This window comes from Meleagris gallopavo, chromosome 11 (assembly GCF_000146605.3).
Source record: "Meleagris gallopavo isolate NT-WF06-2002-E0010 breed Aviagen turkey brand Nicholas breeding stock chromosome 11, Turkey_5.1, whole genome shotgun sequence".
In the NCBI taxonomy this organism is placed as follows: Eukaryota; Metazoa; Chordata; class Aves; order Galliformes; family Phasianidae; genus Meleagris; species Meleagris gallopavo.
Window position 1 is genome coordinate 9,799,957 of NC_015021.2, and position 12,449 is coordinate 9,812,405.

General features: G+C 45.6%; 2 protein-coding genes across 2 annotated transcripts in view; one reads left to right on the forward strand and one right to left on the reverse strand.

Moving 5' to 3' along the window:
• Positions 1 to 23, reverse strand: part of CFAP410 (cilia and flagella associated protein 410) — a 5,980-nt gene extending 5,957 nt beyond the window's left edge. The window contains exon 1 of the mRNA XM_031555079.1: positions 16 to 23. Within this exon, the coding sequence (XP_031410939.1) occupies positions 16 to 23 (8 nt within the window). The remainder of the gene's footprint in view (positions 1 to 15) is intronic.
• Positions 7 to 11,516, forward strand: DNAJB11 (DnaJ heat shock protein family (Hsp40) member B11). The gene is made up of 10 exons (XM_003208991.3): positions 7 to 89; positions 213 to 369; positions 3,792 to 3,889; positions 4,249 to 4,381; positions 5,226 to 5,368; positions 5,697 to 5,779; positions 6,384 to 6,441; positions 6,994 to 7,105; positions 7,447 to 7,606; positions 11,402 to 11,516. Exons 1-10 carry the CDS (start codon positions 22 to 24, stop codon positions 11,464 to 11,466), a joined length of 1,077 nt encoding a protein of 358 aa, XP_003209039.1. The 5' UTR covers positions 7 to 21; the 3' UTR covers positions 11,467 to 11,516.
• Positions 11,517 to 12,449: the final 933 nt, after the last annotated feature.

The following is a 12,449-nucleotide window of genomic DNA, read 5'->3' on the forward strand; positions in this document are numbered from 1 at the left end:
CGGCCTCCTCTCGGCCCGGCCATGGCCCTCGGCTGGCTCGGCCGCGCCTGTCTCCTCCTGCTCTGCCTCTGCGGGGAGGCCGCCGCCGGGTGAGTGCTCCCCGGGGGCTGCTCTTCCCTCATCCCCTCCCTTCATCCCGTAGGCCTGCGGTTCTCCGACGCCCGGCCCGCTGACGAGGCCTTCCCCCTCTTTCTCTTTCTCTCCCCCTTCAGGAGGGATTTCTATAAGATCCTGGGGGTGTCCCGCGGCGCCTCCGTGAAGGACATCAAGAAGGCGTACCGCAAACTGGCGCTGCAGCTGCATCCCGACAGGAACCCCGACGACCCGCGGGCCCAGGAGAAGTTCCAGGACCTGGGGGCCGCCTATGAGGTGGGGGAGTGGGGCTGGGGGTGGCACTGAGGGCGGTGTGGTACAGCGCTGTGCGTGAGGCTGGGCCCGGCTGGGAGGCACCCAGCCTGTGGCTGTCAGGGCAATGCTGAGCTCCAGAACGGCTGGGATGAGTTCTAGCAAACGGAAACGGCTCTCTATAGGGCATATAGGGTCATCCCTCCTCGCCTGTTAAACCTATATTGAATTTCAGGCGTGGCAGCTACTAACAAAGCAAAGAGAGGCTGCCAGGCTGACCTGGGATATCTGCTTGTTTGAGGGCAATAAAGGGCAGCAGTTCACCTAACTGGAGGAGCGTGGAGCTTGAGCTGTTTGATCTTATTTATAGCTCTTTGAGTGTGAAATGGGCATGCATCAGCTGGAGTGTTGGCACAGGAACCTGTTTGTGTGTATGTGTAAAGAGTAGCTGTAAGTTTTGGCTGGTAGGAAGTGAAAGGCTGTTGGCTTGCCTTCTAGTAAATGTGGTAAGGGGTGAAAAATCATTGCTGGAGTCCCATATGCACAAGGAATGAGGTGCTGGAACCGCTGCCCAAAAAGGTTGTGGATGCCCCATCCCTGGAAGTGTTCAAGGCCAGGTTGGATGGGGCCCTGGGCAGCCTAGTCTAGTATTAAATGGGGAGGTTGGTGGCCCTGCATGTGGCAGGGGGTTGAAGATCCTTGAGGTCCCTTCCAACCCTGGCCATTCTGTGAATTCTGTTATATCTATGCTGAGGCATAGCATCTAAGTAATAGCTTATACTTCTAGCATCGCATGCTACGTAAATCACATATTTTATTACCCAATGCTTAAGTCAAAGTCTGTTTTTCCTCTTCTGTGGATGGTGGGCTGTGTTTCCTTCATGTTCTCTGTTCTTTTGCCTCCCGTCTCAGAATCAAAGGGGTTGGAAGGGACCTCTGGGTGCCATCTAGTCCAACACACCTGCTAAAGCAGGTTCCCTACGGTAGGTTGCACAGGAAGGCATCCAAGTGGGTTTTGTACATCTCCAGTGAAGGAAGGAGACTCCGCAACCAATGTGAGCAGCTTGTTCCAGTGCTCTATCACCCTCAAGAGTAAAGGGATTATTCCTTGTGATTGTATGGAACTTCATATGTTCCAGTCTTTTCTCGATGCCCCTTGTCCTGTCACTGCACACCACTGAAAAGAGCCTGGCCCTTTCTGTTGCTGCTGCCTTCTTCCTGCTTCTCCCCATGGAGCAGAGGAAGGCTCCAGGAAGAGAGTTTTGATCCAACAGAAATGCATGGAAGCAGTTCCACCAGGACCCTGCCCAGGCTGGCACCTTTAGGTAGGAGGTTTGTGCTGGTTTTGAGGAGCCAGGCCATAGGACAATCTGGATCCCAGTGTTATCTTCAGGAGGAAAGAGACTATCTTCCTGCCCAGGCTGATGCTGTGGTTGAATCTGTGGTCATAGCAGGGCTCCTGCTGCTGTTTCCTTCTTCTGATATGTAAATCTAAAATGAATGGGGAAGTGAGGTGAGAAGCAGCTTGAATGTATTCCTCCTTGCTCAGAAAAAAAATCACATTTTTGTGTGTGTGTGTGTTATAGCTAGAACTCCTTTTAGTTCAGCCTTCTATTCTTAAAAAGTTGGCTTAGCTCTCACAGCAAAGCTGGTGAGTATAAAGAATTCTTTGGTGGGAGATCTAGCATTTACCATCTCTGATTTGAAGGCTGATGAATTCTGCATGCTTCAAAGCTGTGGGCTTGGAGTAGTCACACTTGACAGTGCTTAATGCATGGGGAGCATTTCTCTATGTGCCCAGAGTCCCAGTTTATGTCTTAGCCACAGTAGCAGTTGAAAGGGTCTTTCCTACAGAAAAATGTCGGGAGAGAAACAGCTGTAAAACCACAAAGCAGTAGAGGACGTAGTGGCACAGGCAGCAAAAACTCTTTTGAGTGGTGACAGTCTACCTTCCTTTCCCTTGCCCAAGTCCTACTGAAATACAGAGCCCAACTTATTCAGCATAAAATGTAGAGTTCCGTTGCTAACACAGACAAAACAAATGCAAAATGTTCTCCCCTAAACTAGTGTTGTTTTTACCATAAAGCATCAGGCTCCATGCTGCTGCTCAAGATTAGTCTTTCTGACTGCCTAGAGAAAAGTTGGTTAAAGTAGGTTAATTAAACTACTCGGTGTCCTTCACTTAAACAGCCTGATTTTAACCCCTCAGCTGTGTGGTGCAAGCACAGATGGTTCAGTTTCAGAGGCTCCTTCATATAGCAGCTGTTAGTCTCAGGGTGATTTTCATCTTCCAGGGGCTAGAATTATCTTGTTTTTGGTTTTCAGCTTATCTGCTGAATTGCATTGCTTTTGAAGCAACCTAGCATGAACAAGAACTCTCTTTTCAGTATTTGGAGTGCTATGTTCTTAAACCTCCAGAAGCCTGCTAAGGAAGCAAAGTGAATGGAAAAGCAAATATTTTGTACTCTTTATTCCTTTCTTTCTTGTAATATTGTTAGTAGTCTACTAATGGGTTGTGGAACTTCCACAACCCACTTTTCTCAAATGAGTGTTATATTGCATATCCCAGGTGGCAAAGGGAGAACTGAGCTCTTACATTCAGTCCTGGGAAGGTGAAGCTAGTAGTTAAAGTCACTGTTTTGTTTTTCTTCTAACCTTTCTTGCTGCTGCCATTTATCATTACCTACAATTTGAGGCTGGCTTTCATCATTAAGCCAGCTTCTCCAGCTCTTTCCACTCTTCTGAAAGCTAACATGGCATCTTGAGCCTTCCAAAAAATAACCAACAGGCCAGGAAAGGGAAGGAAGGCAAAATCTCTGTGGAGTGGTGAATAAAAGCAAAGAATAATACTTAGAAATTAAAACTGAAGCTTTACGATCTTGAGTGCTGTCTAGTGGGGCGTGTTGCTCTGCCTCACTACTGAGATTGCTCCTGAATTTTGCTGCCCTTAGGAACTGAGTCAGTGTTGAAGTTGGTGTGGAATTATTGTACCCAGCAGGTTCATCTTGGGAGGCAAACTTGCCATCATTGCTAATAGTTATGAAGTATTTGTCAGATAAATGCACACGCTTCAAGAACAGAGAAACCAGGGCCCTGTTATGTGCTTTTTTTCTTTTTGTGGAGGAGCAGTTCCTGCTTTGTAAGAAATGATTTTGAGTTATTATTCCCTTCCAAGTCTCTCTAAACTCATTCAGAGTAAACTCAGTCTTTTTTTATATCCTCCGTGTTGCGTCTGTTGTTTTAATTAATTCTAACTTTTATGAACTTACCCAATACATGTTTAACTTCCCAGCACAGCAGGTGAGTTCTAGCCAATGCTTTTGTACTGTAAAGCACTGCTACTTGTCCCCCAGCTAAGAGCTCTGGCAAAGCTTCTCTTTGAGCTTTGTGTAAGCATCCAGGTGCCCTGTGGGTGAACACCCTGTTCTTTTGTGTCCCTTTGCCAGGTGCTGTCAGATGAGGAGAAGAGGAAACAGTATGATGCGTATGGTGAGGAGGGGTTGAAGGATGGGCACCAGAGTTCCCATGGAGACATCTTCTCACAGTAAGGACGTTTTGCCACTTCAAATTATTCCACAGAGCTTTAATTCTGTGATCCTTGTGCGTGCATTTGATGTGGGTCACTTCAGTATTAAAGCTTGTCACCTAGTCAGGAGGCAGCGATGTGAAGTGACAGTTAAGGATATGAAGAAATACACAAATATTCCACGTGTTGTTCTCATTGGTCTGGTGTTGGTCCTTTCTCCAAGAGTAGCAAATGGAAACCAGCGTTGTCTTCCCACACAGATGGCTTGGTTTTCTTAAGCAAAGAAATCTCTTCCAGGCACCCATTGCTCCTACCTTAGGTGGCTGTCTTCTTGGTCAGAATTCCCTTCCTGAACTAACTGGTGTGCTTCTCTCCAGCTTTTTTGGGGACTTTGGATTCATGTTTGGAGGTAACCCTCGCCAACAGGACAGGAACATCCCTCGGGGCAGCGACATCATTGTGGACCTGGAGGTTACACTGGAGGAGGTGTATTCAGGAAACTTTGTAGAAGTAAGTTTGCTGGCCTGTTGGTCTCTCCAGTGCTACCAAGTTTCAGATGAGTTTCAGATGACTGGCCTTGAGGCTGCTTGGTTTGAATCTTCAAAAGAATAGAACTAGAATAGATGTTTGTTTACATAGTATCTGGCAGCAGAGGATGTCATTAAGCTATTTGTTAGTAGTTAACTGAAGGAACAATGTGTTTATTTCTTTGCTACCTGGCAACTTGCCTTAACAATGTTTTTTGTGATAGTAACTTACTGACTGTCAGTGCCTAGCTAAGAAAATTCTGTTTCATTTAGTTCTTGGTGGTATTTGAGGCCCATCCATGGACTGAAGCACACAGCTTAGTTTTCCTGTTTTCAGCCATTCTTGCAAGACCACGCTGTGCATTTTTCACTGCTGCTTTGTGGCCAAATGTGTCACTGAATCTCTGGATTACATGCTTAAACATAGGGTGGCCTTTTAATTTTCTTAAAGCAAGCTGTGTTTCTGGTGCTGACAATCTTTGCTTTGTTATGTTGCTCGAGTTTGTGTTACACACGTCTGGATAAATGAGGAACTCAATTTTGTCAGTATGTATGTAGTACAAAGCAGTTATCATAAAAGGTTTCAGTGCTACCATTCCTAGTTAAAGAGATGTACATGGATAAAGTGGCAAAAGGGATTTTCTGGTAGTTGGGTGTTTCTTGTGTGATTAGCAAGAGGTGTAAGGTAAAAACATTGCAGAGTGTGGTTTTTCTGTTTTTTCTTTCAAGATCATGTGCACAAAAAAACAAATTGCATTCAGATTGAGTGATCAAGAGCTGGGGTGCTGGCCTGTGTGCTGGTGTCAGCTTCTTCCTCTTTGCTGCAGGTTGTCAGGAACAAGCCAGTGGCAAGACAGGCACCTGGCAAACGGAAATGCAATTGCCGGCAGGAGATGAGGACCACACAGCTGGGCCCTGGGCGTTTCCAGATGACTCAAGAAGTTGTTTGTGATGAATGTCCCAACGTCAAGTGAGTTGTGCTCTTCAGTGCTATATGCTGTTCACTCAAAAACCTGCCACTAGAGGGAGAAGAGTGGCTGTGCAACCAGGACGATCTGGGGAATTTCAGAGCGCTTAACGCAGGCTTCTCATTTCCAAGGAGACAGTCTTTAATTATTAAGTAGAAATGGATAGATCTATTAGATGAGGAACTTACTCAATTTGTAAATGAGTGAGAAAGGCAGCACTTGGCCTCCAGCTCTTAAGGGTAAGCAGGAGTGTGTGATTTGTGGGGGTGTTCTCCTCTTCCAGTAACAAAGCAGGTGTTGAAAACTGTGTTTGCATATTCCCCTTTGCAGGCTTGTGAATGAAGAGCGAACACTAGAAGTGGAGATAGAACCAGGTGTGAGGGATGGTATGGAATATCCCTTCATTGGTGAGGGTACGTATATGGGCAGTGCCCAGCTTGTGACTTGCTTCTTTTCTTTAATATAAGGCTGGTCTTCATGGCAGTGTGATAGTGGCTCTGCTCTGCTCTAGGTAAATGATCAGGACATGTTATGTGAAGTGTCTTTTTCCAGAGTGTGCTGCTCAAATCCAGTAGTAGCATAGTCTTTGCAAGTCTGGATAACACTCCTGAGATCCTCTCCCATTCTTGCTACAGAATACACAAAAGAAAAATATGAAAAAGCCCTAAGTCTTATGTTTCAGATGATAACGTGAAAAAGAACATTTGTTTCAGACTTCAGTATGTGAAAGAATCCTTCCTGTAGAAGGAGATTATGTCCTTTAATAAATAACGGATGGTTATCATTGCTGTGTGGGCAGGTCTTCAGAGCAGCAGAGAGGGGTGACTTTGAGGTAACACTGAAAATCCGAAACTGTTTAGAAAAAGAAATACATGTAAGCAGGGTTTTAGTCACATGAGAATCAACTAGTTGTTTTTCTCCCTTTGACACATGAGCTGCAAATCTCTATTGTGTTTAATATGCTGCTTGCTTCTTTAGCTGTTTCTGACTGGATAAACAGCTCTTCTTCCTCCCCAGGGGAACCCCACGTGGATGGGGAGCCAGGTGATTTGCGTTTCCGAATAAAAGTTCTCAAGTAAGTGCCTGCCCTTGTTAGACCACTCTTTCTGGTTATTATCAAGGAAGCTTGTAAACAGTTTTCTGGCTAGTGTTGCTTGGCTTGTGTCTAGTTTATTCTTCAGTGCTGGTACAGCCAGGGCTCAGGTATTCAGGGCAGTTCAGGATGCTCAGCCCTGAGGGTGCTAGAGAATTCACTGCTGTTAGGATGATGCAATGATACTCCACTTCTGTTTCCCTTGAATTCTGGCATGGGTTAGCTCCTGCCTGAATCACATGGGATGTCTCCCTTTTCCATAAACATACTATTTCCCTATTGTAAGAAAATATAGTGGTAAGAAAGACTGAGTCACAACTTGACACTCCTTACCACTCACTGCTCTAGAAATAGAAAGGCTATTAGTAGCACTCTTTGCACACAGGAAAACAAAGCTAAATTTCATTCATTCTTGACTTCCTCTCTGATTTCTGTGAAGTCTCCCAACTCTTTTCACAAAAGGATGGGGAGGAAGCTGGAGGATCTCCTTTTCCATGGGAAAAGGAGGAAAATTACAGTCTCTCATTTCTGCAGGCACCCAGTCTTTGAAAGAAGAGGAGATGACTTGTATACAAACGTGACAATCTCGCTGGTCGAGGCACTTACAGGCTTTGAAATGGATGTAACCCACTTGGATGGGCACAAGGTGAGGAAAAGATTTGCTTTCCTGCTCTATGTAAATAAAATTTAGCTGCTGGCCTTTTGTGACTGCCTTTGTTAGAGGCCTCCAGACCAATTTATCCAGAGTCAAAACAGGCCTGGCACAAGGGGTGCATGGTGAGGATCAAGCTTCCAGCCTTTCAGAGTAGCTACGGCATGTGTTGTCTTCAGTATCCTGGCAGTAATGCTGCCTGGTTCCCAATATCATTGGCTTTGGCAAGGAATCAATATCAGCTGAAGCTTTCCAGTGGGGTGCAGAGGACATCCGAGGGACTGAGATGCAAGCACAGAACAAAAGCAATGTTCTCAAATTTCTTTTGTCTCTAGGTTCATGTTGCTCGGGATAAAATTACTAAGCCTGGGGCCAAACTGTGGAAGAAAGGAGAAGGTCTTCCAAACTTTGATAACAATAATATCAAAGGCTCACTAATAATAACATTTGATGTGGAGTTCCCCAAAGAGCAGTTGACAAGCGAACAGCGAGAAGGTGGGTGTTTTAAAGCTCTGTTAGGGTTTGGGGCTGCACAGATATCTCACAGAAGCTGGTAAGAAGTTGGTGTAACTGCACCACTGGCCTGGAGTGATCAGGAAAGACTTTCGTTACCATTTACCCCTTTAACAGCATAAGATGTTGGCCAAGTGCCCTGTGAATAACTTCCATTTTCTTTTGAAGCCTGCAAGCTTGGCTGCTGCATTTGTAGGGAACAGGATTAGGTTAGGATGTACCACTACTGGGATTTTGCACTTGACACAACTAGCAGTGCTGTGTTTTGTAGCTGGCTTAGCCCCTGTCTGATTGGCCTTTCCTGGAATAAGATCACAGGCTGTTTCCTACTTTCTTGAAGTCAAGATCTGTGAAAATTCTTCTACAGTCAACGGTGAACAGTGTTGCACAGCACTGGGTAGGGTTTGTGCATCCCTGCATCTCCCTCTACCATACATGCTTTGTGCACGTGTAGGAAAGAAGTGTGCAGTGTACATTCACCTGCTTGGTAGTAGAGATCAGCATCAGTGCCAAAATGGAAGCTCTTGAGTGAAATGTGTAGAAATTCTAACACTGACAGGAGGCTAAGTACTATGCTCCTAGCTGGAAATTGATCTCTGCTTTGTCAGCTTTTGCAGTGGGTTCTGCTGCTCTGCTCAAGGCATCAGAATAGGTGTCAAGGAGCCCCATCCTCTGCTGTGGGGCAAAGAAGTTCCTGCACATACCAGTGCAGCTCTCCTGCAGAAAATCCTGCTTCCCAGCTTCTTTCTGCTGGTCAGAAGAAGGTACGATCACCCTGAGTGTGCTGTTTTAGTTGATTCTGGCAGCTGTCCTGCTAGAGGGAAGCAAATGTGAGGCTTTCCTGCGCTCCTCAAGTGTGTAGAGGGCAGCCAAGCCCTGTGTGGTCTCTTCTCAGCACTTTCTGCTGTGTTGACATTGTTGTGTGAGCTACTAATTGGAAATGCAGCTCTGGGGTGACCAGTCATCTGCAGCTTATTCTCTTGCAGCCTTTCTACAGCTATCCAGGCTGGAATGTCTGTGTCTGTATCAGTTCAAGGCCTTTTCCTTCCACACTGTGCTGCTCTTCTCAAAGCTGCATATGGCAGCAGCACCTCTCAGATGAAACTGAGATATATATTTTTTTTTTTTTCAGTCTGCTGCTCTCAGCAGTTTGAGAAAAGACTGTGGGCTAGAAGCAATGACAGAATCCTGTGTGATTGTCAGAACTGCTAGCTAGCATGCCCAGGAGGTGGTGGTACACACTGAGCATGTTCAAGCTTTGGGTGTTTTTATACTCTGCTGAAGCAATCCCATCCTTCCTAGGAAAAGGTGACTGGGTAAGCAGTCAGATGCATTCTTGTGTGCTAGAGTATCTCCAAACATGTAGGGATTGAAGGAGTTTTATGAGGGAATAGGTCTGTTCATGTTGTGTGGTAGCACAGTGCGTACACTCAGAGGAAGACTGCAGGCCTTGGCATTCAAAACATCCCTTTCTCTTATTGTTGGCACTGTTCCTAATTTCTTATCTCATAGCCATATGGATGGCTCCTGGTACAGTTGGAAAACACTGAGAACACAACCCTGATGCTCTAGAGTCAGAGAAGCAGTAAGCTCTTCTCTGTCTGGGTGGTGTCGTTTTAGCCTCGGTGCTTAGCAAGCAGAAGCAGGCAGTCAAGTGCCCAAGTTGTGTTGTGACCTGTCACCAGCTAGTGATGTCAGGAGGAACTTTAAGCTGGCTCCAGTAAATGTCTGAGAGCACGTTAGAACCAAATACCAGGATTCCTGGCTGTGAAAAGCAAGCCCCCATCACTGGGGATAAATGCTAAAATTTCCTGTGAGCTAATGAGGTTATCCTTCAGGCCAGTATGCAGCTGCTTAAGTACTAGCCAGGAGGAAACAAGTTACAAAAGTGGTAGTAATGCCATGCTTTTCAGGGTTATTGGAGCTCACCTTTCTTCAGTTACGTCCTTTCTTTTGAAAGGCTGCATTGCCAAAAGACACATCTGACACATCAGCCAGGAAGTGGCTGTGAGCCTCCTACTTCCAGTTCTTTCCAGGACTGTTTTCCAGTATTTTGATGGGGCTAAAGGTACAGTAGTTCCTGTAGTCAGAACTGTGTATAAGAGTAGACAAGCAGGGCAAAGGTAGCAGGGAGACGCATCGTCTCTTAAGCTAGTTTTTGTGAATGACTTGTATGTTAGGGCTTTTCTTCTATGTGAGTAAGTCAGTTTATTTTAATAACTGGTTGTGCTTCTCCCTGCGTACGTGCCTTGCTTAAAGCTGATAACCACTGAGGTATTTTTCTAGGCAGCCTAATCTGATCTGTTCTACAAATGTCAGCATCCAGCCCAGGACTTTTCACCAGGATTCTGGCCTCAGTGCAGCAAGCTGATCTGAGGCAGGATAAATCCTGTCTTCTGTCACGTTGAGCTGCAGGCCAGCTGCCAGTTCTTGTTGTGAAGCTGATGATGTTTTGGGGATACCCACTAGCAGAATTTAGTTGGGTTTAAAGCAACTTAGTGGGGCTCTATTGTTGCTGGGGTTTTTTGCTGTTCTTTTAATTTGGAAGTTACCCATGATGTGGGGAGTTTAACCTCACAATGTCAGATCCTGCCAGCCCCTGCCCAGCATGATCCTTTCTGGTGCTGATCAGAGCAGGGCTGGGAGTCCTGGCTAATGTTGAAGAGGGAGTTCCCTCTGATTTTACCTCTGGAAAAAGTGCATGGCATACATCCTTGGCGGCATACATTCTTGGCAAGCTGCTTCCTCTGTGCAGACTTGACCCTTAAGAAGCAGTAAAGACCTGCTAGTCTTCCTCTGGCCATGCTAAGCCCAATAGATTAGCTATTATGGTTACAGTGCTGACTCACCTTCCTCTTCTCTTATCCGGCTCCAGTAAAACTTGAGTGCTGACAGGACATCAGGTCATCAATTCTTTAAAATGTTTTATGAGTGGCTTTTCAGGAGTGGGGAGGATGGCACTTCATTAAAGGCTGAATCCAACCTAGTGATGCTCCTTCAAACCCCTCTGTAACACAGTGGCTTTCAAACCTATAAATGCAGGCTTTTAGTAGGGTGCTGTCAAGTCTGTAGATGCAAGTAAGAGAAACAAGCTTACTCTCTAGGGGCTACTTCTAGCAGTCAGTAGTATTCTCAGGCACTACTTATGATTGTGAAAACCTCTCTTCTGTAGTTACTCATGTGAGTTTCTGTAGCTGACAAGTTCAGGAGGAACCAAACATAGCCTTCCCAAACTCAGTGCTAGAGGATTTTTGTAGGGCTTTAAAGGGAGCTGAGTAGGTGAGCTGTGCTACTGGAATTCAACTCTGGAAATGCTCATAAAGCTGTTTCTTGATGCAGTTGTACTTAAGATGACAAATGTGTTCTCGACTCCAATAGCAAAGCAGCTCTGGGAGTCAGCTTTAACCATCTGCAGAGCTGTGAGGATCTCGAGGTGGTGTGCTGCTCTTCGAGTTTGTAGTGAAAGAGATTTTCTCCCTTTTTCTCCCTGGAGGAATTGGCTTATTGTTTGGTCCTATATGGTCTTATTTCTGCTGGTGGGAATGCTGAAGAAGCAGGAGTAAAGCTGCTGTGCCTCTGAGTCTGAGGGAGATTTTCTTTGTTGTTGTTTAAATGATGTTTGTGATGTCAGTGTTTTTCTCTTATTCAGAAATGTGTGCTCGAGCTTGAGGCTTGTGCCATAGGGCCTGTATGTCCCATCTGTGAAAGTAATAAACGGCACCTGCAGAGTCCTCCTTCTGTTTGTGTTGTATGGTAATGCTTTTGTTTCTTTTGCAGGTCTCAAACAGCTGCTGAAACAAGGATCTGTGCAGAAGGTGTACAACGGATTGCAGGGATATTGATGTTGGTGGGGGTGAAAAAGGACTTTAATCAAAAGTCAGCTCTGTTTGCAGTTCTTCCTCCTGTCCACTGTAGAACGGAAAGCAGGGAGGGTGGGGTGATTGTTAAGGTATATATAATTTTTTTTTTTTTTTTTAGTAATGGTGAATTAGTTGAGATGGAGGGGTGGGGGGGAGGGGGGGGGAAGACTACTTCTTTCAGGACACAAGTGGGTGCTGTCTTATCATTGTTCCATGTCCTGGAACAAACAAAAGTCCTCGTGCAGAACAAAGGGTAGGGTAAAAAAGTTTTAAGGGGGGGGAAGATGGCTCTTTCAGGACACAATGGGTGCTGCTTGACATGTTCCATGTCCTGGACCAACAACAGCATTACGTGCAGACAAAGGTGGGAAAAAGTTTTAAATTCCATGCAGATTGGAATTCCTGTTTTTTAAATATATTTTGATGTGACTTTTCTCGACCATCTCAGCATATTTTCATAGTTTCTCCTCTTTTGTCCTCCACTTGGTCTCTGGGGTTGGTTTTTTTTTGTTTTTTGTTTGTTTTAGTTTGATTTAAATCCCAGATCTTCTTCCCCTTCCCCTCTGAGTCCAGAGTGTTATGTGGCTTCGGAGTGAGAGCTTCTTGAGCAGGCATGCAGGTGCTGTTGGGGGTGGGCTGGCAGGAGGGCCTTTGCAGAACATGTTAGGCCCATGTGTGGCTGGGAAAGCAGGGGAAGGAGTTTCTGAAAGCTCCTTGTGCTCTCCTAACTACAAAATAAGTCTTTTGTCCCAGAAGTCAATGCTCAGTTTTAAATTCAGAGTTGCAGCAGCTTAGCAAAGTCTCCTTGGACTTTCAGCATGAAATTTTGGGGAAAATAATGGGAGTGACTCCTCGTGGTCTTCGTTCCTTCTAACCCCTGAGTGTAACTAACAGCTTGTCTGCCGGAGTTTACTTCCCTCCTGCACTCTGTCCTCCGTGAGGACAGGGAAGGTAACAGTGCAGAA